Source organism: Palaemon carinicauda, chromosome 27 (assembly GCF_036898095.1).
Source record: "Palaemon carinicauda isolate YSFRI2023 chromosome 27, ASM3689809v2, whole genome shotgun sequence".
NCBI classification, from domain to species: Eukaryota; Metazoa; Arthropoda; class Malacostraca; order Decapoda; family Palaemonidae; genus Palaemon; species Palaemon carinicauda.
The window spans coordinates 81,593,171-81,621,053 of record NC_090751.1 but is presented as its reverse complement, the minus strand read 5'-3'; the positions used below and the strand labels follow the sequence as shown (position 1 = coordinate 81,621,053).

At 44.7% G+C, this 27,883-nt stretch overlaps 1 protein-coding gene and 1 long non-coding RNA gene across 5 annotated transcripts in view; one reads left to right on the top strand and one right to left on the bottom strand.

Moving 5' to 3' along the window:
- The window catches only part of LOC137620770 (uncharacterized), a 311,911-nt gene that overhangs the window by 130,156 nt on the left and 153,872 nt on the right, over positions 1-27,883 (bottom strand). The window lies entirely within an intron of this gene.
- The window catches only part of LOC137620768 (uncharacterized), a 146,880-nt gene that overhangs the window by 72,980 nt on the left and 46,017 nt on the right, over positions 1-27,883 (top strand). For all 4 annotated transcript variants that reach the window (XM_068351182.1, XM_068351184.1, XM_068351181.1 and 1 more), the window contains exon 4: positions 13,757-13,830. In XM_068351182.1, coding sequence (XP_068207283.1) covers positions 13,757-13,830 — 74 coding nt within the window. The remainder of the gene's footprint in view (positions 1-13,756; positions 13,831-27,883) is intronic.

Here is a 27,883-nt window from a genome sequence, read left to right as displayed (position 1 = left end):
CTCTCATTGGGAGTAATGTTGTTCCCATCGTAAGACACTAGCTTAAAGAGATTGTTCCTCTTCCTCATCTGCTCCTTGGATAGCAAAAATTATAAGCTAGTTTTTGCAATGCACAATGTACCCCAACCCATTCTTCCTTTTCATGAGGCCTCAAGGACTCTGGTAATCAGGTATGGTGGCCAAGATTTGATTACATTACGCATTGATGATAACTTTGTTGATGTATTATTTCCCCCATTGGCCTAGTGATCATGAGTCACTTCCTGAGACTGATCCTCTGGCTATGGCCCCTGTACTTACTATGCTTAATCCAGTCCCAGTGTCCTTATGCCTGATTATACTGATTTATGCAGATCTCCCTTGCCTCCCACTGGTGCACTTAGTGATGAGCCATATTTGGCAGAGTTTCAGCAGGATGATTTTTTGCTTCTTGAGATATCACCCTTAAAAGCATCAAAATCTCCTCTCATTCTCACTCGAGAATGCCACACTCTTAGAGTCAAGATTGCTGTTTTCCCACATACTCAGGCGGCCCTGTTGAAAGATCCTTATCGTTCCCCCACTCGTTCATAAGAGTTTGGCTTGCCCTGGTATCTCTCTTCTCGTAAGAATATTTGGGTTCATCCCAGAATTTCCTTATTATTCTGACGCTGCGCGGAATTCCTGTAGATTGTCTATGATTCAGACTTTATTGGTTTGGCTGATTTGTTAAAGCACAATTGCGTCATCTCCTTCCAAGCAGTCATTATGGAAGCCTAAAGTCCTCACTGGCTCTACTATGATGTCTATGTTGCAGGTTTCAACAACATGTATCACTGTACCTCAGCGTACACAGATTGACTTGTATGCCTGTGCCGACATCCCTGCGCATGTTGACGTCACAGACCGCACCGTCATTCCAGTACATGAGCATGTTCTGTGCAATGGCTATGATGTCATTCTACATCCTAGAGATGCACAATCTAATCTTGCTATCCCCCAAGCATGTAGATGTGCTGACGTTACTTATGATTGTGTACAGTATCTACGTCAACCCAGGTGGACTACCAGGTAGCCTCACCTCTAGAACTTATTTACCTTGTTTGGATCCCACATACTTATCCTGAGGTGTCATAACAATGACAAACCTACTATTTTACCACAACCTGCACAAGCCTTTGTTCATACTACTTCAAAGATTATTCATTCTCCAGAACAGCCAGATCCTTTCTTTTCAGATATTTCAGAATAAGGAGAGGAAAGGGCACCTGAACCCTTACTGCCATTTCCTCAGGTAGTACCCCTATCCACACGGAATGACATACCAGCTGAAAAGCGTCACAGACACTGCCTTCGTTGGAGGTATTGTAAGTGTCTTTCCTCTGAGAGATCCTATTCATCTCATTGGTCGAGTTCTAAAAAGAATTCCTGCTGGTCCCTCTGATGATTATAGAGGACGAGAGCCTTACCAGAGTAGTAAATATAATTGTTCCCTGTCTTTCTCTGTTCCCTCTTCTCATCATATGTATAACGATATCCAAGAAAGTAAGGACTAGCATGGAAGAGTTAAATCTTCTGGCAATGTTCCTAAGACTGAACCACCCTATACTCCAAAACAGGAGCCAAATCAGGAAGATTATGCCCTGATTACTATTGATGACTTTCTGGATCTGAAATGCAGAACATGGAAGTTGCTATGTCTGCCATTCAGGCTTGCTCTTAGTTGGATCACTGGTCATAAGCAGTGTTGTGTTTTGCCATGACAGAAGATATGAAGAACGAGGACATTCTTAAAGTTCATAGATCTTTCAAGATTTAGAGCCAAAGCTCTAGAGTTTCTACTCCACCTGATAGTTTCCCTCAAGAGGCGTGACACTGTTTTGGCTTTCTCATCCACCTGATAGTTTCCCTCAAGAGACATGACACTGTTTTGGCCAGGTGTACCAACCAGCTGTCCATGAAAGATGTCCTGCGCCTGAGGAACTCCATTTTGGTGGACTTTCCCACATTGTTCCCACCTCCAGGAGCTGCAGCTACTTAGAAGGCTAACCAGTCTTCCTTTATGAGGAGAGCTGCGGCCCCAAGGTTGCCTGTCCTTCAACACCCTCTGAGAAACTCATTTTAAGTAGCCAACCCAACAGAGAAGTTTGTTTCCTCCTATGGACTCGGCACCTTAGGAGGCCAGATCACCAGTCAACCTTTTGATGGAGAGAACACCCTTCTAGACGAAGGAATTGCAGCTGTAGAGGCTCCCACAAGGTAGGGCAAGTCCCCCAGTTTACCACCAGTGGAGGATGCCTGCAGAGCCATTAGGACAGGTGGCACTTCTTTGTGGCCGATTCCTGGCCTGTTGAGGTTCTCTTTTCAAGGTATCGAGTCCTGTTTGTAGACTCCCTACCCTTGCTAACTCTGACTCTGATAGTCTGACCATTCTATTCGAAGGGCTCCACAAGAGACCTTCCTCCTCCTTCAAGAGGAAGTGCCCAAGGTGTTGTTCAAAGGGGCCATAGAAGCCATCTTAGATCATTCTCCAGGCTTGTTCAGCAACCTCTTTCTAGTAGAGAAGCCAACAGGGGCTGGAGACCCATCATAGACCTTTCCCACTTGAGCTTGTTTGTTCTACAAGCAAGGTTCAAAATGGAGACCCCAGCCACAGTTCCTCAGAGCATCAGAAAGAATGTCTTTCTCTTGACCATAGACCTAAAAGATGTGTACTTTCAGATCCCTATCCATCCCGGACTGAGAAAGTTATCTAAGGTTCCTTTTCAGAGACAAGGTCTTCAACTTCAAAATGCTGTGCTTCAGGCTCTTCAGAACACGTCAGGTCTTTACCAGGATCTTTGCCTTTGTCTCAGCCTAGGTTCATTCCATGGGTATCAGGTTTCTTTGGTATTGGGAAGACTGGTTTCCAGCAAAGTCACAAGTTTTGCTCATACGTTACAGAGTTCGTCTTCTCGATTTTTGCAAGGAGTTGAGAATCCAGTTGAACTTAGACGTCCAGCCTTGTCCCTCAACAATGTATCAGATACCTAGGCATGGAAATTGACTCTGCCCAAGCCAGAGTCTTTCTATCCGCCGACAGGTTAACCACCTGGTGAGCGAGGAACTCAATGGTCTGGGTGCCTGATAAAAGGAAGGTTTCCATAGACTTCCTTGTAGAATCTTTGGACCAATCTCCAGTTCTAACAAGGGGCCCACGGATCCCAGCCACAAATCTAGACACAAAGTAGCCTGCATGGGGTACTTTGCAACCTTCTCCATGTTTAGGATCTCGGTCGGCAAAAAGGAGGTTAAGAGCCCAGAAAGCCTCTTTAATGAGACTCCCCTTAAGAGAGAGACATCGGAGTCCAGAGCTAAGCCAGATGAGGCTCACCCATGATTTCATATCTTCTCTGTTGTACAAATGGTGGAGGGAGGAGTTTCAAGGGCGAGCCTGATTGGAGAGAACGCCTTCTTCCTGGCCACCGTCAACACCTTCTACCAGGGCAGAGCTGTACTGGTCCTAGGAGGTTGTTGGGGCTGTAAACAAGGTCAAGGACAGTTTTCTTGCCCTCCTAAGGGACCGGTGTCCGGGTCCGCGAACCCATTGATGGTCCTCAGGCAGGCTAGAACCTGCCAGAAGGTATACAATAACTCCTGCTCCACTTCTGAGGCTGGCAGCCTTGGGGAGGTAGTCATCATCAAAGTCCTGTTCGTCATCCACCTCCGAGCTTTCACTCATACGAGCCTGGGGCGGGGGGTCGAGGTCATCAACTGAAGGAACATCGCTTGAAGACGTCCCTGCTGTTGGGGAGATCCCACAAGCTTTTTCTTGTTGGAGAGCCGCTCTCGGCCTGGCATTCTTTGGCACCGTCTTTGTATCTAGACTCTCTCAGAGGTGACAGGAATTCCTCCAGCAGTGAAGGTCTGGAAAGTTCCTGTCGTCCTGAAAATGTCTGACCGTCTCTTGTAGAAGGTACTGCAACAGGTTCTTCTGGTGGTCTGGAGACAGGTCTAAGTTCCAGGGGAACCACCTCTATAGGAGATGGGCGGAACCTTGCCACAAGTGAGACCGCCCTTGGAAATAGAGAGCCCCAGTTCATACAGGGATAGAGATTATAACCCAGCTGGGTAGTCGGTTTTCTCATTCTCCTCTTCTGCTTGGTCATCATAACTGGAGTTAATTGAAGCTGTGGGAAGTCTTGCATTATGTTAGTAGAAAATCCCCCAGCCCCACGCACCCTCCTGTTGGGAGAGGCGACCATCTGAGGGTTTGGGGCCCTGAAGGTGGCAGGCCTCCACCTAGGGTCAATAGGTGGAGGCAACCGTCTTCTTCAGCTGGGTCTAAGGAGTAGAAGCTATTGTCACCTTAGATGGAGGAACTATGCTCGTGGGAGGAGCTGTACTAGCTGCTGGACCTGTAACTGCGACTGCCTGTCTTACTGCCTTTCACCAAGGCATCAAACCAGGATGGCACTTTCCCCACAGAGAACAGGGATTTCCATCCTTCACTCCGCTTTCCGATCTACTCAGACAACCACACGCGAAGATTTTCCACGGCAGTAGCATCGGTACGTATTCACTCCGGGAGGATGTCCAGCAACTCCTCTCACCGAGAGGCTTTTTGCAGAAGAATGGCAGGATACATCTGGGAGTTGTTCTTCACCTTCTACCAGGTGAAGTGGTCTATCTTTTGTGCCACTATCCTTGTGATAGGGGAGTTTTTCTTGTACCTCAGGAAAAACTCTTCTCAGTCATGGCAGCGAAAGACTACCACTCATAGCCATGAGTCTCACGTTTAGATTGAGTGTAGTTAACATTTCCTCCTCGATCGAATTCTCTCTCCTCATATGAAGTTTTGAGGGCACTTGCCCTCATTCTGAAGTCAGACCTCTTCCTTGGAACATAGTTTATGTACTACGAGCCCTGAAAGAAGCCCCCTATAAACCTATTCGTCAGTCATCAGATCGAGACTTGACACAGAAGACGGTCTTTCTGTTAGCCCTGTCATCTGCCAAGAGAGTCAGCGAGTTACATGGTCTGTCCTACAACGTTTCCCTTTTAAGAGAATTGAGGCAAGTGACTCAACTTCGTTTTTGAGTTTGTAGCAAAGACTCAAAATCCAGCTGTAGTGAATCCTAGATTTAGGCCCTCTGAATTGAGAGTGTACGTTCTGTAACTGAAAATCCGGATCAACTGTCACAATGCCTTTTGAGGGTGCTGAGGAAGTATCTTAAGTGAACCGCAAGAGCTTGCCTACACATGAATAAACTGTTTGTCAGTACAAGCAGGGTCAACCAGAGGATCACCAAGAACACATCCTTGGCCTTGATGAGGCAGGTGATTGAATGAGCCCTTGAGACAGATTCCCCTCCTCTTGGCTGCAGACCCAGAGCTCATGACACCAAGGGGATTAGCAAATCTCTGGCATTCAAAAAGAACTATTCAGTGATGCAGGTGTTACAAGCTGGTGTGTGGAAACGTCCAACTGCATTCCCCACTACCTGCAAGACATAACCCACAGGAATCTGAACACCTTTTCTATAGGTCCGGTGGTGGCTGCATAAAAAACATGGTCGGAAACACCTCAGTTTCCTTGTAGGACAAGTAGCAGTCTCTGGAGGACAGATGTTACCTGGAAGTAAGACTAGAATGAATGTGCTAGTGACTGGCATCTTCGTTCTTCATTCTCCCTTCTCTTGGGATTTTAGCATCTGAGGAACTCTGCAAGCAGACCTCTTGACTGCAGGTGGGTACCATAGTCCCTTATGTAACCTGATATATGTGCACAGTACTGTATATATATTTGTTATGATCCCAAACTCCAAGCGAGGTGGGGTCGGGCAAGGTCTAGATTAAGTGTGAAGTGTGAAGTTTAGCTTCAAGTTTATTTTTACCCGGCCAAGTCACAATGCTTAGTTCATGTACTATCGCACAAGATTGCTCAGTCCGTTATCTTTCACACTTGGGGAGTTAGCGAGGTGATAGGATGGTTTTATCAAGGTCATGTGAAGCACAGAGTCGCATCCTGAGGCAGCAACCACCAGCCAGTTAGCTGAGGGACCTCCACCCACTTTAATGGTGTCTCCACTGTAAAGAGCAAAAGGGTTTGTATATAGTGCTAAAACAAATGACAAATTTGGAAATAATTTAAATTTTTCCTAACTATATAAACCTTGAGCTATTTACTTAGACCTGTCCTTCTATCAGCTATTCCCCTCTTAAGTCCTGTCTGTAATAAAAAAGTGACATCATGTTACTGGTGTGAGTGTGAGCAGGGTCGTAGGTATACCCCCGCTTTCTAACGTTTTTTATACCTCGCTAAAAAGTCTTTTGGTTAGTTTTCATCTATCGCCGAAATAATATCCGTTGTAAACAGCCCAAGGTTTGTATAAATAGTAAAAATAAAAATTATTTCCAAATTTATCATTTTTAATTTATATAGTTATGGATTTGTCAAATTCTAATAAGAGTTGGTTATAATAAATGTAGATGTTATCCAGGAGTCATTTAGTATTTGTTCCTACACTAAATACAAACCCGAATTCTTTACTATAGGAGATATTCTAGCGCGAGCTGGAAAATATGGCAGAAAAGCTTAACAAGGTCGATAACGACCGGGCCGGTAGTTATACCCCTGTTGGGGGTGGGGGACTGCCGGCCGGTAGCTACTGAGTACCTTCAATCAAATTCTAGCCGTCGCAGTGGTAACACCGCTGCTCCCGCTTTTGTTTGACTGGCAGACTAGCCTTTCTTTTAAGTGTGTTTTTTTCATTATTTTTTTCTTTTTTCTCTTTGATTAGATGTGATGTCCTCTAATTTGAGAAAGTGTCCCGGGATTCTTCCAAAATCTTGTGGCACATTTATGTCACCACCGGAGGTGGATCCTCATTCCCTATCCCCTTCATGCAGAGGTCATACGTGTACTGAAGGCTCCCCCTGCCAAGTATGTAAGGAATGTTTGCCCACGCAGTGGGATAAGTTCATGAAGAGGAAGAAGAAGAAATCCAAGAAGGATTCGTTACCTCCAGGTTCACCGTCGAAAGGTAAGGAGTCTCGGGCCTCTTCTTCTGCCCCTCGATCTCTTCCTTCAGACTCTACCTTGCCTCCTTCCTCCGGGGGGAAGTCAAGGAAGAGCGGCACCATTGACTTAACACCCATTCCCCCGGGGCAGGCGAATCAAGCTGAACCCCCCCCCCCCCAGTGGGATAGTTTCGTCCATCATCGGAAATAATTCTATTACTGCTTCTATTCCAGATAACGTGCGAGCGGTATGGCCTGCCCTTGGACTTCCTGGTTCTCCTTTGGTGGAGGTGTGGAACCAGTTCCTCGCAGGCACAGTTTTACCTCAGGTCCCTTCTGCTTTGGAACCCTCGGGAGTTCCGGACCTCGCAAATATCCCGTCAGCTCAATCGGCGGCCGCTGAAGTGTCAGCAGAGGTAATAACGTCAGCTCCTGCGGAGCCTACGTCACTCCTTGCTTGCATTACGACGAAATAACGTCGCAAGCGTGATCATCGTGATTCCTCCTCTTCTTTCTCCTCCTCCTCCTCGTCGTATTCGTCCTCCTTAGAGAATAGGAGAAAGAGAGAGAAGAGGAAAAGGAGAGCTCGCTCTCCTTCGCCAAGACGTTCTCGTCGGAGAGAGAGGCGACCTAGGAAGAAGCGTCATCGTTATCGTTCTTCCTCGCTTTCTATCTCTTCACGAATTGTCTCGCCGATACACGATAAGCGCTCTCGTCACAAACATAAGAGGAATACTTCCTCGCGATATCGTTCGGCTTCGCGATCGTCTTCCTCTCGCGGGGAATCATCTAGGCGCTATAAGAAGAGCTCTACGAGACGTTCTCGCTCTTCTTCACGAAAGAGTTCTCTCAATCGCAATAAGCGCTCCCGTTGGGGCGAGGTTAAATCTGATCGTCCCCAGAGCGCAACCAAGGGAAGAGAACACTCTGAGCGCGATTCCTCTCCTTCACATTTCTTCGCGAGGAGCTCAGCTCGCGCTGGGAAGGCGAGAGAGAACACTTCTTCCTGCCGTCGCTTAGTATTATCAGAGAGAGAGCGCTCCTGTATGTCAAACTTCCGAGCGCGCAAGTCTCCGGACATATCCGCGCGAGGTCATTCTCCGCGCCCTCGCGTTTCAGACAGAACAGCACCCATTCCCGTACTTTGTAATGAATTACGAAATATGGGCTTCGCAAGAACTTCAGAAGAAGACGCAGGGGTTCAGCCCTTCTCCTCTTTGGCTGAGAACAGAGGTGAAAAGCCAGGACGCCGATCAACGCATTCTCTTATTGAGACAGTACCGTTAATTCGGTTACCTTTGCCTAAACCTTCAACTTCCAGGCAGGATCTTGCGCGCGCGGTGCCATCAACCAGCGCTCAGCCTTCCTCTGGATTGTCGGCAAGGGAGTATGTTACCTCGCCGTTAACTTCAGACATTCGGGCTTCTACCGCCCTCCCTCACGAGGAATTAGCGCGACCTGAGGATTCCTCGGAGGAACTACTATTAAAAGACTTAGAGTCCGCCGATCTGAGGGCTCTAAGAACGATGTTTAATATCTCAGGTCTCGGAGATTTACACCTGTCGCCTCGTCATACCGACGCTTCAGCTTTAGACAGACTATGTCGTCCTCCACCTAACCCTAAGACCAGAATCAAACTTCCCTGGTCTATTCACACTGCTGGCCATCTGAGGAAGGTCTCGCAGGCGGTCTTGGGGGAAACAAATTCCTTGAAGTCTCAAGGATCCCATAAAATGCTGCAGTTTCCTTTTTCGAGGCAAAGGCGCTTTTACAAGGTCAGAGACGCCAACCCTTCGCCTCTGACACTTGATCCCCTCACAGCAAGGCTTACACCTGGCTGCTCGGTAGAGAGACTTTCTTCCCTTCCAGTCTCCTTTACCGCAGCAGAAGCATCGACAATGGAAGCAGCGTCAATGTCTCTTCTAGAGGCACTATCCTGGTTTGACACATGGTCTGGCACAGTGGGCTACTTTGCAAGTCACGAGGACCTTTCAAACCAAAATTCCATGCAGTCTGCAGGAAGCCCTGGCTGCTGGGGTCAAGACAATGGAATTTCTAACTGCTACGGTTGCAACGATGTGGGGCAACTGGATTCTCAAAAGGAGGGAATCGTTAGTCTCCAGACTGCATAGGAGCATCGGAAAATTTGAGAAATCTGATTTGAGGAACTTTGATCTCCTACAATCTCTCCTCCTCTCTAGACAAGCAGTCTCCTCCACCTTAGAGACTTGGAGGAAGGAGACGCAGGACACTGCAATGCAAAAGGCTGCTTCCTTTCGTCCAATGCAACAGCAGCCAACTCCACAACCCAAGGCAACAACCGCATCAGCCAAGAACCCCAGCCGCCCCTCTTTTACACCCAAACCTATGGGCAGAGGAATGTCGGCTCCTCCTAAGGCTAAAGGCAGAGGGAGGAACCCTAGACACAAATAGGGTCTCGACTCCCCCCTCGCAATGCGTAGGGGGTGCCTGCAGGGTAGTTTGAGGAGTTGGAAAGCTATGGGGGCCATGCAATGGACCATAAAGGTGCTTCGTTGGGGATACCGCATTCCCTTTATAGACTCTCCTCCTCCTCTAATTCCTCCTCCCATTTCGTCCTCCCAGGTCCCTCGGGATCCCTGGAAACAGCAAGCCCTAGCTTGGGAGATACAGAGCATGCTTCTAAAAAACGCCATTCAAGAGGTCTCCGACTCTTCCTCGGGGTTTTTCAGTCGCCTCTTTCTGGTAGAGAAAGCCTCGGGAGGTTGGAGACCAGTAATAGATCTTTCGACTCTGAACCAGTTCATGAAGCAGACTCCATTCAAAATGGACACAGCTGCTTCCGTCACCCAAGCAGTACACCCAGGAGACTTCATGGCATCTATAGACTTGAGAGATGCTTATTTCCAAATGCCAATCCATCTCACATCTCGGAAATTCCTACACTTCCTGGCCCAGGGTCGAATCTTTGAGTTCAAAGTCCTGTGCTTCGGCCTCTCGACCGCCCCACATGTCTTTACGAAGATCTTCGAACTCATATCTTCGTGGGTGCACAAACATGGAATTCGTCTGCTAACATATCTGGACGATGGGCTACTCCTGGCCTCGTCCAAGGAGCTAGCTCTGGATCATCTGAGAAAACTTCTGAGTCTTTGCAGATCTCCTTGTAAACGCAGAGAAGTCTTGCTTAACTCCGACCCAAGTCTTGAACTATCTGGGTATGTCCATCAACACCCAGGCAGGAAGTGTGTTTCTGTCGGAAGACAGGCTTCGGAGACTGGATCAGTCCATCACCCATCTCTTGTCTCCACTACCTCCTTCAGCCAAGTCGTGGCAGTGTCTTTTGGGCCATCTTGCCTCTCTGGAGAAACTAGTTCCAGGCGGGAGGTCGAGAATCAGAAGTCTCCAATAGCATCTGAAGACCCATTGGTCTCAAAAGTCAGATTCCCCATTCTTGGCAGTGGAGGTCCCAAGTCTGGTGCTACAAGATCTTCATTGGTGGTCGACCAGAGAGAACACCCAAAAGGGCATTCCCTTCCAAAACCCGAGTCCGAAGTTAAAACTTTTCGGACGCGTCGCTACGGGGATGGGGTTCCCACCTAGGCCCCAAATTAGCATCAGGAGTTTGGTCTCCGATAGAGAAGTCTCCCCATATGAACCACCTAGAATTATTAGCTGCCTGGAAAGGCCTAAAATTCTTTATAGAAGATGTACACGAACGAGAGGTGGTTCTGATGAGCGACAACTCCACAGCCGTCTCGTTCATCAACAAACAAGGGGGTACTCTGGCAAGAGACCTCTGTCTGTTAGCAGTCCAGATCTGCCAGTGGGCAGAAAGCCACAACATTTCTCTTTCAGCTAGGTTTATTCCGGGCCGGAGAAACATCGTGGCAGATTAGCTGAGCTGGCATCACCAAGTGCTGAGTGGAGAATGGTCTTTGGATCCTCGAGTAGCGAAGACAGTAATAGCTTTGTGGGGTTTACCCACAATAGATCTCTTCGCCACCTCTCTGAATGCGAAGCTTCCCCGCTACGGGTCCCCAGTTCTGGACCATCAGGCAGCGATCCAGGACGCCCTCCAACACTCCTGGGACAACTTGGACGCTTATGCCTTCCCTCCCTTTTGCCTGCTCAGAAAGGTGATCAACAAAATCAGGATCTCTCAGGACTGCAAGCTAACTCTAATAGCTCCGGCTTGGCCAAGCAGAGAGTGGTACGAAGATCTCCTTTCCCTGCTGGTTCAAGTGCCGAGGTTCCTGCCTCCAGAACCCCGTCTGTTGACGCAGCCACACAGTGGTATCCCCCACGGGAGAATCCACTTCCTGAAACTTCATGCCTGGAGGCTGTCCAGTCTCTCCTCAGAAGCAGAGGCTTTTCAGGAAAGGTGGCTGAACACATGTCCAGGCACCTGCGCCAATCTTCCACAAACCTCTACCAAGCAAAATGGAGTGTGTTTGCAGCTTGGTGTAGAAGGCGAGGTGTGTCCCCACTTGATCCCTCTATTCCTTTAGTGGCAGACTTTCTAGTTTACCTCAGGGAGGAGAAACTCCTTTCAGTCTCGGGAATTAAGGGCTATCGTTGAGCCTTATGCCTCATCTGCAGACTGAGAGGAGTTGACCTTTCCACCTCAGAAGATATCACCTCGTTGATTTGAGGTTTTGAGAGATCTTGCCCCCCAGTGGAGATTAGACCACCACATTGGGACGTGTCCTTAAAGGGGCCTCCATATGAGCCCTTAAATAAGGCATCTGATTTCTTCCTCACCCTTAAGACCGTCTTCCTAGTAGCTCTGGCCTCGGCAAAAAGGGTTAGTGAGCTTCACAGTCTATCCTACGAAGTCACCCATACTATATGATGGGGGGAAGGCTCTCTCAACTTCGTGCCAAGTTTTGTGGCCAAAACCCAGAATTCTTCATCTGCCAATGAGAGGTTTAGAGAATTTCAATTTTCCAGCCTCAATAGGGCAACTCAGGATACTGACCAATCGCTACTGTGCCCGGTCAGGGCGCTAAGGAAATACCTGAAGCGCACCAGACCTTTCAGACCACGCCTCCGTCATCTCTTCCTCAGTACCAACAAGGTTAAGAGGAGAATCTCTCGCAACACCATCTCTTTCTGGCTCAAGAAAGTTATTGCGAGAGCCATTCACGGAGACCCTGAGGCAGCTCAACCCAAAGCCCATCAAGTTAGGGGAGTAGCTGCCTCGCTGGCATTTAAGAAGAATTTCTCAGTCTCCTAAGTCTTAAGAGCAGGAGTCTGGAAGCGCCAATCTACATTCACCACCAACTATTTATCAGATGTGACACATATGTCTCTAAACTCCTTTTCTATAGGACCTATTGTGGCAGGTCAGCAGGTGCTGTAACTACCTTTACGCCCTTTCAGGGGACAGTAGCCATTGATCGAGGATTCTGAGTTACACTAGGTTTCAGAAGAACATCCATCTATGATCTGCTCTTTTTTCTTCCTCCCATCTGGGTAGCCTAGTCTGTGAACAGTTTCGGCTGGACTCATCAATGGAAATAGGGTATGATACTCATCTGATTCCTATCACAGGGTATAAGTTATACTCGTAGTCACGAGGGTTCCCATTTTCAAGGTCAGGGAAACCCTTTGTATGAAAGGGTCCTGGTATTGCTCCCGACCCTCTTCATGCTGAAACTTTGGTTTCTACGTATTTACAAACCTTCAGTCATGCTGGATTTGGGGATCTACAAAGAAAGTTAGTGGGAGATTGTTCATTAATAGAGTCTAGTCTGAGGACTATCTTCTCTAGGTATAGAGAACCCCTTCGTCCACCCTGACCTCAAGACTAAGTCTCCTATAGTAAAGAATGAGGGTTTGTATTTAGTGTAGGAACAAATGACAAACTTATAACAGAGTTTGTATTTTTCCTAACATACAAACGCGAATTCTTTACTCAAATCTTCCCTCCGTCACCGCCCCCTAATATAGTCCTAGCTAGAATCCGATTGAAGGTACTCAGTAGCTACCGGCCGGCAGTCCCCCACCCCCAACAGGGGGATAACTACCGGCCCGGTCGTTAACGACCTTGTTGAAGTTTTCTGCCGTATTTTCCAGCTCGCTCTAGAATATCTCCTATAGTAAAGAATTCGGGTTTGTATGTTAGGAAAAATACAAACTCTGTTATAAGTTTGTCATTTTTGAATGAAGTTAAAGCTAGTGGTTGATAGAAACTGGCCCCTGGCTTTATGGGGTAGCCAGGGAGAAGGGTTTGGCATCCCTGTGCATTTGGTAGATTGAAAAGAGGAGAATGGAGTTGCTGCTTGTGTTTTATTGTTTATTGTTGTCATAAATTCATATTGATGTGCAAGAGTTTGCATTATTTAGTATGCTAGTTATTTAACATGCTATTCATTTAATATGCCAGTTATTTTTATACATTTGTTTTTTTTTAGGCATGAAAGAAGCATGAATTATATGAATTATTGTGGTAAAGTAAATGCTTCTAGCCTTTTCCTTCCCTTCCCCACAACTGCCTGTGGGTCCACATCTCTCATCTGTAACCTGGCCACTTTGGTACTCCTTGAGCATAAATCGGCCTTAGAATATTCTAAGTAACTACACCCAATCACTCTTAGAGATATAAGAGCACTTTGTATTTCAGTAATCTGTCTATTTCTCTATCCATAAGTTCCATTTCTTCAAATTAACTATAGTTATGGTTTACTTCTATTTTTATAAGTTGAGATAAGAGAGATATTAGTAAATAAGCAGTATTCACTTTTCATTTCTGGTGGTATTGTAATATTCTATGTTATATTTCCTGTTCCAGATGTTCAAGTAACATGAAGATTAAATGCCAAAAGGGTGTGGATAAAGAGGACTTATCAAACATGACTAATAGTCGTAAGTACCATATGCTGACAGTTTTACATAAAATATACCAATATTTATTAAGATAATTATTTTTAATGAAGTTACCCATTATACTATGTGTTTGGTGGAGTTAAGATGATGCCACTAGGTTTTGTTGTTTCTTTTGTGTCGTCCTTAGACTTCCAAATACCCTAATCTCATTCTCAAAGGTTTGGCTGAATTGTGTTCTTGAAGCACCAGATTCTTCTTTTCCAGTAATACTCTCCTGTACATCAATTCAACTTACCTCAGTTCTGACTTTACCCTTATCCTTGAATATTAAATGCAAGAGTAAGATCACACAATGCTGTTTCACACTAATTTACGATGGTCAATCCATTTCACAATGATTATTAAAAATGGCTAGAAAACAAACTTAGAAAAATTCTACAAGAGGTCCGTGGGCTATGAAGGAGATCCGTTCCTAGGATTCATTGGAAGTTTGATTTATATATATAACAGACTGTATATTTATACTTTAGAAAAGAGAGAAAACAATCCTCTACCATTCATAAATAGTACCCTAAACATACAAGTACCTGTACCTATTCAGTATTATACCTACTGTAATAGACAATAAGTAATACTGTACATATAACCATTTTTATTCCTGTGGTTGGCTTGCACATTGAAAGGGGCATTTCAAGTGGTGAAGAGACAGGCTTATTGAGAGGAGAAAGTGGAAGAGGCTAGAAGAGGAACTGGAGAGTCGGGAAGAGATGCTAGAAAGGTAGAGGGTTAAGGTTCATGTGCAGGCCTCTCTACCTTTTTAAAGTACATGCTCAAGTTTGTCTGCTTCTAAGATCTCCTTGCAGTATCTCACAGCATCTATCAACCCCCCTGGAAACCTTCATAAACCTATCTGTGCTGGTATTTTGTTCCTCAAACTTGGCCATTGCTCCCTCTAGCAAGGCAAAACTTTCTGCCAAGGCCTTGTCTGTACATTTCTTGGGCTCTAGGATCCTGGGATCTTCCGCCTCTGTAGTCCTCTGATTCTCCAGCCAAATGAGGTTCTCAGCAGACAATTCCTTTCCATGAGATTCCAGAAGCTTGGTGACATCATCAGCATCCACCTCAAGATCCAGCTGCTTTCTAGGGCACAACAACATTCTTTGTAAGAGCCTCAGCTGTCTTTAAAGCTAAAGAAATCGTTGACAAACTGTTGGCAAAGCTTCTTCCAGAAACTATTCATGTTTGTTTGCTTCTCTTCAGATCAAGCTTTAGCAAGGTATTTTATGACACCTTGGATATTGTAGGACTTTTGGAACATCAAGAGGGTCGTGTCCTTCACCTCTGTTACTTACGAAGCCATAGCAATTGTCCTATGTAGGCAGTAGGCCTTGAAGGAAGCAATTATCCCTTGGTCCATAGGCTGTAACAGAGAAGTAGTGTTATGTGGTTATTAAACCATCTTATCATTCAGATGGAAGTCAACTAAATTGGCAGGGTGACAAGGAGCATTGTCCAGCAATAATAGCACCTTAAAAGGTAGAACCTTCTTAACACATTAGCATTCTACCTCAGGCACAAAGTGGTTTAAAAAAAACAGCCCTCAAATAACACGAGTCACCCATGCAACCTATTAGACTTCCAGGTGACAGGTAACAGACTTTTCCAAACCCCCTTTAATGGCCTAGGATTATCAGTCTGATACTCAAGCATAGGTTTCAGCTTAGAGTCATTAGAAGCATTACTGTACCTCCAAAAAGCGAGATCAATCTCTTCTTGCCAACTTTATGCCCTGGTGCAGTCTTCTCCTTAGCTATGTAGGTATGGCTTAGCATACGATTCCAAAATAAGCCTGTCTCAACCATATTGAAGACTTTTTCAGCACAAATTCTACCTTCCCTAGTAATATCAGCCAACACATCAGGGAATTCACTTGCTGCTTCATTATCAGTACTAGCAAATCCACCTTGCACTTTAAGGTTTTGCAGATTTGCACGATCCTTAAATCACATAAATCACTCCTTACTGCTTATAAACTTCTCACTTTCACCCCTTCCTCTTTTTGACTTTTCAAGGTCTCAAACAAATTATTATTATTATTATTATTATTATTATTATTATTATTATTATTATTATTATTATTATTATTATTATCATTGTCATTATTATTATCATTGTCATTATTATTATTATTACTATTATTATTATTATTTTTATTATTATTATTATTATTATTATTATTATTATTATTATTATTATTATTATTATTATTATTATTATTACTGGTTAAACTACAACTATAGTTGGAAAAGCAGGATGCTCTAAGCCCAAGGGTTTTAACGGGGAAAAATAGCCCAGTAAGGAAAGGAAACAAGGAAAAAACTACAAGAAAACTTATGAACAATTAGAACAAAGTATTTTGAGGGCCATAACAAAATCAAATATTATGAGCAGTAAAAAAAATAAACAATAAAAAGTTAAAATAAAAACAAGAGGAAGAGAAATAAGACAGAATAGTGTGCCCAAGTGTACCCTCAAGCAAGAAAAAAATACCCCAAGACAGTGGAAGACCATGGTACAGAGGCTATGGCACTACCCAAGACTAGAGAACAATCGTTTGATTTTGAGATGTCCTCCTAGAGGAGCTCTTTACCATAACTAAAGAGTCACTTCTACTCTTAGCCTTCTCCCTAATCACCTTAAGGTTCACTGGGATATGCCACTGATTCTGGTTGTACAAGCAGAGCACAAGAACCTCTCCATTTCAATCATGAGACTACTGTGTTATTATTATTATTATTATTATTACATGCTAAGCTACAGCCCTAGTTGGAAAAGCAGGATGCTATAAGGCTAGGGGCTCCAACAGGGAAAATAGCCCAGTGAGGAAAGGAAACAAGGAAAAATGAAATGTTTTAAGAAGCGTACTGTAACAACATTAAAATAAATATCTCTTATATAAACTATAAAAACTTTAACAAAACAAGAGGAAAAGAAATAAGATAGAACAGTGTTCCGGAGTGTACACTCAAGCAAGAGAACTCTAACCCAAGACAGTGGAAGACCATGGTACAGGTGCTATGGCACTACCCAAGACTAGAGAACAATAGTTTGAATTGGGAATGCTTTTCTTCTAGAAGAGCTGCTTACCAAAGCTAAAGAGTCTCTTCTACCCTTACCAAGAGGAAAGTAGCCACTGAACAATTGCAGTGCAGTAATCCCTTGCATGAAGGAGAATTGTGGTAATTTTTGTGTTGTCAGGTGTATGAGGACAGAGAAGAATAAGGAAAGAATAGGCCAGACTATTCAGTGTGTGTAGGCAAAGGGAAAATAGACTGTAACCTGAGAAAAGGATACAATGTAGTACTGTCTGGCCAGTCAAAGGAATTTAACTTTTGTTTTATAAAATGGTTTACTTTATAGGGACAGATCCTTTCACATGTTCTAGGATGAGATGTATATTCTTGGTGATAGTCATAACCATAGAACAACTAAGGTCTAACGCACGACCTATGTTCATAGTGGTCACCCATTTTTCATCTCGCTTCACTATGTCCACTTTTATTTCCCTTGGCATGGCTCTCTTCTTCTTAGATTCACTGCCATCAGAAGAGCCTCCCTTACACTTTCCAGACATGATGCAAAGCAAAAAAGGCAGAAAAATATCCAAAAAGGAACACCACCGAAATCCTGAATGCGTATCAGAAGCTAAGATAGCAAACTGATGCTAAAGTGACGTTTACTGCTTTATTACAGGGCCAGGGAATGGCATTCGCCGCACCCTGCATCAGCGAGTAGTTCGTTGTATTAACGAACTAAACCTCGTTACTTGAATCTGGGTAACACTAAATATTATAAGTACAGTACCTTGTGAGAGCCGGTTTGTAATGACGAATTGTTGTAAGTTGATGCCGTTGTAGCCAGAGGACCTCTTTTATTTATAAAATTAGTACATATATATATTCAATAGGAAAATAATAGTATATATACAGTATTATAAACAGAAAATATAAAAGTCTATAAAGGAAAACATATGCCAGTTCTAATAACCTTGTTTTGATCTTTTGTGAAGGTGTACAGTACATGCTCGAGCATGTACGTTATTCTAACTGAAGCCCTTTTTGCCTCGTTAATTTTATTAAGTTGAACAATTTGTGAATGGCTGTTAACAATATTTGCTTAATGCATAATCTGTGACTGTTGAATAGACATAAACTAAAATATCTCATTGATAACTCAAGACATAGATTACAGGGTAAGAAAAAATCACAGCGATGACTCTTAAACTATCGCTTTAATTTGTTTAGAAGACCTACCACCTATTAGCCTTAGTTGTTCTAGTGTTCTTATGCTCTATGTATGTATTGAATTGTTCCGACACAGATACAAACCTTCGCTATTTATAGGGTATTACTTTCGGCAACGCTGTAAACCAGCCAAGACAATTTTAGTGACTGATAATTACCCCATCCGCTAGTTAGTGGGAGGGGGTTGGGATAGACTAGTTACCCCGCTCACTCACACCTGTCGGTTGAGTAACCACTTTTGCTTTTGGCTCGGTAGAGTGCGGATGTGCCGTCTCTCTCTGCCTTTAAACAAACTGCCTTGACTTTATTACTTTTCCTTTTTCTTTTGTGTGTATTGGTGTGTGTTTGGTTATTGTCCTGCTGTGCGGACATGTCCAGGGATTGAAGGCCGCCGCTGCGGCACCTTCATGTCATCCGTGGAGACGGACCCACACTCTTTCTGCCCAGCTTGTCGGGAACTCAATGTTTGCGGGACATCACCTGTTTCGAGTATAGGGAGTGGCCTGCCTCCCAGTGGGAGAGGTTTGCGTGTAAGAAGAAAAAGAAGTCTAATCGTGAATCTTCGCTTTTGGGGTCTTCTTCAAAATCGAAGAAATCGCGGGCTTCTGCTTCCTCTACGCCCAAATCTCTGCCCTAAGCTAATCCTCGACCAGGCACTTCCGGGGCACGGTCGAGCAGTAGCGCAGGGCTCGTGACTCCAGGTCAACCCTGTGGGATAGGCGAAGGTGGCGGCTCCCCTAGTGAGTTGGCTCCTTCTCTTCCCCCAGGAGCACCTGTTCTTTTCCAGACCTTGTGTTTGTGGCCATCGCTGGGCGTCGATGATCCCCCTATGAAGGAAGTTCTTGAACTTCTCCATAGGGGAGCAGAGAGAAGGCGGTCATCTCCTTCCTCTGCGGAGGTCGATCCTCCTCTTCTGGGCGCAGGCACTGTTGCCCGTCGGTCAGGCCTAGAGTCTGGTTCCGACGCCGAGGAGTTAGCTAACCCACCAGGGGCGGTGGCAGGGCTCTCTAAAAGGTAAGCTTCCCCTTCGGGGGAACATATTTCTCGTTCGCGAGAGAAGATTGCCTCTGTATATCGGCAATCTCCTTATGCTTTAGGTTCTCCTAACGGGGTGGAAAGAGAACCTTGTTATAAGTGTAGTTCTCCTTCGGGTGAGCTCTCCCCCTTTGCGGAGGAATTATCTGTAGACCTTAATCAGTCTCCCCCTCGGGCGGAGTCTGTTGAACGTTCCTCTCCGGAGATTCGTAGAGTGGAGGAGTGGGTAACCCTTCTCCACCCTGGACGTTTTCCTCCTCGGGCTGTGAGGAGACGTCTTTTTGAACCTGCTGGTTCTCCTCACGTTGACCCTTTGGGGTCTTGTGACGATCACCCTTTGGGCTGGCGTGATTGTGAGCCTTTGGGCTCTCGTTATGTTGATCCTGTGGGTTCTCATGACAGCAGGAGTCCTTCGGGTCTTCTTCGCGCTGAACCTTCGGGTTCTCGCGACTTGAAACCTTCCTGTTTCTGTTACGCTGAACCCTCGGGCTCTCAGAACGATGGTAACGTTGAACCTTCGGGTTCTTGTATCGTCAGTCAAGTTGATCCTTCGGGATCTCGTGACAGAGGAATCTCGGTTCCTCGTTACATTGACCCTTCGAGGCCTCGTAACCTGAGTTACGCTGAACCCTTGGGCTCTCGTAACCTTAGTCGCGCTAACACTAAGGTGTATCGAGAGAAACTTTGGTTTCTCGTTGCGTTGATCCTTCAGGTTCGCGCAACACAGTTCACGCTGAACTTTTGGGTTCTCGTGACCATAGTCGTTCTTTTTATGACAGAGAGTTTTCAAACTTTCGTTGTGTTGATCATTTGCGCTCACACAACACAAGCTATCGTGAACCTTCGGGTGAGCGTAGCAGTGAGTTCTCAAACCAACCTGAGAGCTCTCGCGTGCATGACCAAGTTGGCGCACACGGCCAAATTGGCGCTCACAACCGGATCGGCGTGCACGACTGACTTGGCGTGCACGACTGACTTGGCGTGCACGACTGACTTGGCGTGCACGACCGACTTGGCGCTCGCAAACAAAATGGCAAACATGGCGCGCGGGTTCATCCTATGGTGTGCCATGTGCGTGAACATCCTGTTGCTCGCCATGCGCTCGAACAACCGGTTGCGCGCCATGCGCGCGAACAACCTACTGCGCGCCATGTGCGCAAACAACATACTGCGCGCCATGCGCGCGAACAACCTTATTTGTGCCAGGTGCGTGAACAACCTCATGTGCGCCACAAGCACAAAATAGGTGTGTGCAATCTGGAAGGGCACACGCACGAGCACCCTTCCGCCTACCAACAGTTTGGCGCAAGAGCGCTTGACCATCTTGGCGCTCACAATCAGTCTCTCAAGCCCCTTAGGCCTCAACAGAGACAATAGGCACCTGCGCGACCGGGGCCAGATCCTATCCCTAAGGGTAGGCTTGTGCCGATCTTGCCTGTAGGGAAGCCTCCCTCAGACAAGAGAGTTAGGAAACCTGCCCAGGTTCCTAAACCCAGGGAGCAGTGCCTTCCTAAGGACCTCCCCCTTAGTTTCTTGGGAGCCCGTGACCCCCCGTGGCTTAGCACCATATTTGATGCAATGCGCCAAGCCATGAAAGGAGTCTTTCCCCGCTCCCAGTCCTTAGGTGACACACCTAGGATCCCTTTATCACCTCCTCTCTTCCAAGGGTCCTCTCCTCCCTCCGATCCTAGGTGGAGTTCAGAAGATTCCGCACAGGAGGATCCTTCTGGCAAGGGGAGATGGTTATCCCCTCGCAAAAGACCTCTGGAGGAGATTAGGCATGAACCTCAGGGTAGCCCCCTGCAGTCCAAGACACCACAGGCCAGACCAAAGGGGAAAAGGATTCATCCTTCCCCCCCCAAGGAGGATAGGGTTACTTCCTATGGAGACTCCTTCCGCCCTTTACCGGTCGAGATAGTGTCTAAGGAGGCACGACGTGCGACCGGACGGGACTCACCCCATACGGCAACAGACTTACATTCCACCTGTAAGCCAATAGAGTCCTCTAGGCCCTTGGGGACTGAGGACCTCCGGCCTCGTGGGAGGGAACCGAAGGATTTGTTTACCATCCCCAAATCCTCGGCCAGGCTTCCTTCCTCACTGCCTCCCAGGCAGCCAGAAGCGAGCACCTCCTCGGCAGTCTCCCTATCCCAAGTCTATCCAGTTGACGATTTCGACCCACTTTGGGCTCCTATGGATGAGAGCTCGGACGTGGAAGGGCAGAGCGATCTTGAGGACGACGCTCTGCCAGCAACCGCTAGCCCTAAGCATACGGAGGATGAGAGGAAGGAGTCGGAACAAGCCTTCTGACAGGTTCTAGCCTGCATCCGTTTCATCAATGGACCTCCAGATCCATCAGCAGACCCTCTAGATGGAAAAGAAACAGTCCTTGACCAGTTCTATGGCACTCAGAAACCTCATAGGACCAGTGTAGCTTTGCCCTGGTCAAAGGGGTTGAAGAGTGCCAAACAGAAGGCAGAGTCCCAGGCAACTGGATCCACCTCCTCTCTCCGCTCCAGCTCGTCCTCCAAGCTCCTACCTCCTCTGTATGTGTTTCAGAGGAGGTACTACGACATCCTCGGGGAATTTCTTCCAACGCTGCCCCCTCTTAACGAGAGAATGCCTTGATGAAGTCATTGGGCTTCAGCACGGCATATCATTCCCGTGCTGAAGGCTTGTGACGGGCAAGAGGGCTCTCGAACTGGGGAATTTCTTTTCCTCAGTTTGACTCTAAATTTCTCTCATTCTTTTTCTATTACCTCTTATTGCTTATTCCTCCTTCATAATTATCAGCTGTCTCCAACCTTGCTGTCAAAACTCTTTTACCCATTTCACTGTCCAGGTTTTTTAGAGGGGACATTGTATCCATGATCGGTTTTTATTTCAAAATCAATTGTGGGAGCTGTGGTGGTCTTGCCAACTGCCCGAAAATGTTTGGACACCTAGGAGTGTCAGTATTCCCATACTGGCACGCGGAACTATCTCTTAGGAAATTTGGCCTTCGGATTCCAGGGGTTGGCGATTTTATAGAGATAGGACTCTCGGCATTCTGTCCGGTTTGCCTGCCACTATGATTAGAGTGGGGATGATTGTATTCATGAAATGCTCTCAGTCCCATCAAGCGGGTTTGGCATACACTTGAGCCACTCTAATCATAGTGGTACCATCCCTTTGTGGTAGGGTAGGGAGTGGACATTTGGTAAGCAGCTTTCACAGGTGTCATTGGTGGAGAAATTAATTCCAGGAAAGGCTAACGGTGTCTTCTTTGGAATTTCAGACAGTCTTAATTTTTTCTCTCCCTTAAACTATATTTTTTTCCATTGTTTTTTTTTTTTCATTGTTATTATGACCCCTTCCCTCCCCCTGAAAAATAATTAATGAGTAAACTTAATATTCCCCGTACCCCTGGATCAAATGGCGAACCCCAGACACCGTTGACGACTTCTGCTTGTTTAAATAGGGAAAGCTCTGTTGACAACCTCGGCAATAAAAAGGATTCCTCCAACAATACTTTTTTGACCAGTGTTGTTAAAGACAATTTATCGGCACTGGTGGAAAATGATGCTTGTAATAACCGTAATACTTTACTCTCTGGTTCTGGCTCATTACCAGATCCAACAAAAAATCTGAAAATTCTCCACTTAAAAAACATACCAATTGGTTGTAGCTATGACATAATTCATGAAGCCTTCTGTAGATTTGGAGCAATCAAAGAAATTTTAATGGAGCTTAATGGTAGTAAAGGCTTTTGGGAAGCTTGGGTATCATTTTCAAGTTTTGAGATTGCTTTAGAAGCAAATAAAAATTTAGAGAGCATAAAAATTGACAATTGTTTGATTTCTGGGGCTTTATGTGATAAAGCACCAAGACACCTAGAGGTATATAAACCAGAAGAATGGATGGAAAAAGAAATAGAGCATAGACTTCCAGAAGTAAGAACCCCCAAGCCCCCAACATGGATAATTGCATCTGGAAAGATAGATAATTATAACTATTATAAGATGAGTAAATTTATACAAAAAAAAGTTGGTTTAATTAAAAGTAAGGATATTAGTAGATACGGTAAGCAATCTGTTTTGATTAATGCAAAATCAGATACTCAAGCTCACATGCTTTGTGGCATGAAGATTGCAGAAATTGATCCTATTAAGGATATTAAACCACATATGAGCTTCAGCTATGGTAAAGGAGTAGTTTTTGATAAAGATCTATATGAATTCTCAGAACCAGAAATTCTGGACATGTGCCCTGCTAATGTTTGGAAAGTAAGTAAGATTCCTCAAACAAGCATGGTAGTTTTAACATTTGAAACCCCTGTTATACCAGATCATATAATTATTGAGAATGAAAGAGTACGTGTTCGAGAATATAAACCTAGGCCTTTACAATGCTTTAATTGTTTCAAGTACGGTCACCCTTCCCGGTACTGCAATAATACGAAGATCTGTATTAACTGTTCTTTGTTAGAACATGGCCAATGCAACAGAGATACAACCTGTGCAAACTGTAAAGATAATCATAAACCAAATGATAAAAGATGTAGAGAATACAAGAATGAAGAAGCTGCAATCTTGAAAGCAAATGCTGAACATATAAGTGTAGGTTATGCAAAGCATTTACTCAATCGGCAACTTAATTTTGCTCGCGCGGTTAAGATGCCAACAAAAGATTATAATCCACTACCCCTTACTACCACAGGGGGACCAGTGGCAGCACCTGGCCCGTCAGGTGCATCTCCCTTAGTGGTAGTAGCCCAGCCATCTGGGTCAAGTGCTCAGGCTATAAAAGCCAGAGCACAAACCTCCAAAGAGGTCAATATGGTGTCCAACACACCAAAAATATTGTCACCGATAGGAGCATCTCCCCTAGAGGTAGTAGCCCAGCCTTCTGGGTTAAGTGCTCGAACTGTTGAAGTTCTAGCACAATCCTCCAAGGAAGCCAATGTGGCTTCCACCACCTTAAATGTATTGTCTCAGGCAGAATCTCTACCTGATTTGATGGAGATTGGAAAACAAGATCTTCCAAAGAGGAAAAGGTCCCCATCATCCTCACCTTCATCTAAGTCAGGTAAGTGCCCTACTGCTCATGATCCTAAGGTTGACTCTTATAAAGATCCTAGAAAGAAAGAAAAGAAGAGTGGTGGCCTAGTAAAGCCTTCCATCTCCAGGCCTTACATGGCTTCATCTGAAAAGTCCCAAAAGACAAATGAGACAAAGAAAAATAATAACAAAAGATAATGTCTATCATCCAGTGGAATTGCAGAGGTCTAAGTACTAGCATTGAGCAAATAAAAACTTTAACCAGGGACTCAGACACGAAGGTAATTTGCCTACAGGAAACCAAGATCAGTGACAAACCATTTAATCCTGGACTCAATTATCATTTTTGTAGATCCCCTCCTTTGCAAGCTGCAAGAGCTCAAGGTGGTACAGGTTTTATTATTCACAAATCTGTAAAATTTGAAACAATCCCACTCAATACACCACTACAGGCATGTGCAGTTAGAACTCATATCGGGAAAAAAATTACTTTATGTTCGCTATATATTGAACCATCCTTAGAACTTTTCCTCTTAGATCATGCTGGTAATCCAAGAAGGCTTAGACTTTCTGACCTCCAAGACTTGATCAATCAGCTTCCTGCCCCTTTTATTTTAATGGGTGATTTTAATGCAAAGCATACTTTATGGGGTGGAAATGTGTGCGATAGATGGGGTAATCTTGTTGAAGAATTAATCGACAACAATGATGTAATACTAATGAATGATGGTTCTCCAACTAGGTATGATGTATTCCACAACTCTACATCAGCCATTGATTTGTCAATCTGTTCCTCATCCATTCGATTGGACTACCTTTGGTCAGTAAATGAACACCTACATGGCAGTGACCATTGGCCAATAATGTTAAATTATGTCCATAATCTTCCTTCTCAGTGTCCACCAAAATGGAAGATAGATGAGGCAGACTGGGCAGCTTATGAAAACTGTTCACACACTGATAAAGAATATGATGAATTTACATCTCCAGTGCATGCCTATCAACATCTTGAAAATATTATTGATGATAATGCTAGCAAGTTTATACCTAAAACATGCGGTTTACCTCATCGCTCTGTAGTTCCTTGGTGGAGTAAAGAATGTGCCAACGCAAGAAAAGTGACCCGAACTTGCTTCAGAAGATACTTGAGGACAAACTATTTAGCAGATAGAATAGCATATCTCAGAGCCTGTGCCAAACAAAAAAGAATTTTTAAAAAAGCAAAGAGAGCATCTTGGAAGAAATATATATCTAATATTAATACCAAAACTCCTTCAAAGGAAATATGGGACAAGATTAGAAAACTTCAAGGTAAATTCGTCCCTAAGCCTCTACCAATATTAAGGGAAAATAATAGATATATATCTGACCCCAAAGATGTAGCAGAGGTTCTTGCTAAGCACTTTGCTCATGTATCAAGTGCTGACAACTATTCCCCAGCATTTCAACAAATTAGAGCATCAACATCTGTTGTTCCTCCTGCTTCTTCAAATACTGAAGCTTTTAACCTGCCTTTTAGTATGGAGGAGATGCAAAATGCTATCTCCAGCTCTTCTTTAACTGCCCCAGGTGAGGATGGCATCCGGTATGAAATGATATCACATCTTCCAGTGGATACCAAGGAATTTTTATTAGAAACCTTTAATGGTCTATGGGCTTCCCATACATCTCCTGATTCCTGGCATACTTCAATTGTAATTCCAGGCCACAAGTCTGGTAAAGACCCAGAACTGCCATCTAGTTATAGGCCCATATCCTTGACCAGTTGCATATGCAAACTATTTGAGAGAATGATCAACAACAGACTTGTGTGGTATCTAGAATCAAAAAATCTTTTATCTAACAGACAGTTTGGTTTTAGGAAGAACCGAAGTACTCTGGACCCTTTGCTGATGTTATCAAGGGAAATTTCAAATGCTTTTTCTAAGCAAAACCAGGTGGTGGGTGTCTTTTTTGACCTCGAAAAGGCATATGACACCACCTGGAGGGGTGGTATTTTAAAGCAATTGGCCTCGTGGGGTATAGGAGGACATATGTTCTCTTTTATTGAAGAATTTTTATCAAACCGCTCCATTAAAGTGAGAGTAGGGTCAGAACTATCTTCATCCTACATGCAAGAAGAAGGTGTCCCCCAAGGCAGCGTATTGAGTGTGACCTTGTTTGCTGTTGCAATTAATAGTCTCATTAGTCACATACCTCCTGGCATACAAGGATCACTATTTGTCGATGACTTTGCAATTTATTGTAGTGGATCATCTGCACTACAAGCATGCCAAAATCTTCAAATTGCAATAAATGCTGCTTCCGCATGGGCAAATTCTCGCGGATTCATGTTTTCTCCTCAGAAGACCAAAGCCATTCGCTTTACTCGTACTCGTAAAAGGGAAGAGATCCCCACCCTTTTCTTAAATGATTGTATTTTGCCATATGAGGATAGTGTCAAGTTTCTTGGAGTCATTTTCGACAAGAAAATGACATTTGGTCCCCATATAAATGACCTATCTATCAGGGTTAAGAAGTCACTGAACATTCTGAAAGTGATATCGCATTTTGATTGGGGTGCTGATAGAACAACTTTGCTTAGAATTTATACATCTTTGTGTCTGAGCAAGTTAGACTATGCATGCCAAATATATGGGTCAGCTACAAAGACTTTACTTGGAAAACTTGATATTGTTCACAATGCTGGGCTTCGCATCTGCACAGGTGCTTACAGAACATCTCCCATTGACAGTCTCTATGTTGATTCTGGCATACCTCCCCTTTCCATTCGCAGAGAGGAGTTGAGTTTGAGGTTTTTAGCTAGGTCCCTTGCTGTGAGAAACAATCCTAACTGTAAATATGTTAGGGCGCCTGTAGATCGGGCTCCTAACAGATCTAGAGTGCCTAAGCCTTTGGAAGTACAGCTGAAAAATGATGCTAGAGAAGTAGGCTTGTTAACAGCACAGATAGCAGAGGTAGGATATCCCAAGTCTCCTCCTTGGTGTAATCCACCTGTTAAAGTATGTTTTACGGCAGGAGGGAAAAATACCTTACCTAGTAGGGTAATGAAAAGTGAGTTTTTAAATCATGCTGCTCAACATCATGGGAAACATGTTTTTACAGATGGCTCCAAATCGGCTGCAGGAGTTGGAAGTGCAGCTGTGGTGGGGGATATTGTTATTAGAAGGAAACTCCCATCCTCTTGTTCAATTTTTACTGCTGAGCTGTACGCAATAATTCTCGCAGTCCAACATATTTTTAAAAATGGCAACCAAAATAGTTTTTATACAATTTTTACGGATTCCAATAGTGTTTTACTCTCATTAAAACAAATTATGCCAGGCCATCATCTAGTACAAGAGGTGCAGGACTGGTTAGTACTTCTGCAGTCTAGGAAGAGTATCAGTGTTCACTTCTGTTGGGTCCCTGCCCATGTTGGGGTGGATGGGAATGAACAAGTAGATAAGGCAGCAAAGGAAGCTTCAGGGCTAAGTAATCCATCCCCCTTGAGTATTCCTTACAAAGATCTTAGAAGTGAGATTCATCTTTACTGTAAAAATAAGTGGCAAGCTCGATGGTCTGAACGGACCACCAATACAAAATTGAAACAAATCCACCCATTGGTGGATAAATGGTCATCTTGTAATTCTACAAGTAGAAGGGATACCATTATTTTAACTAGGCTGCGTATTGGCCATACACATGCAACGCACAATTATTTAATGAAGAGTG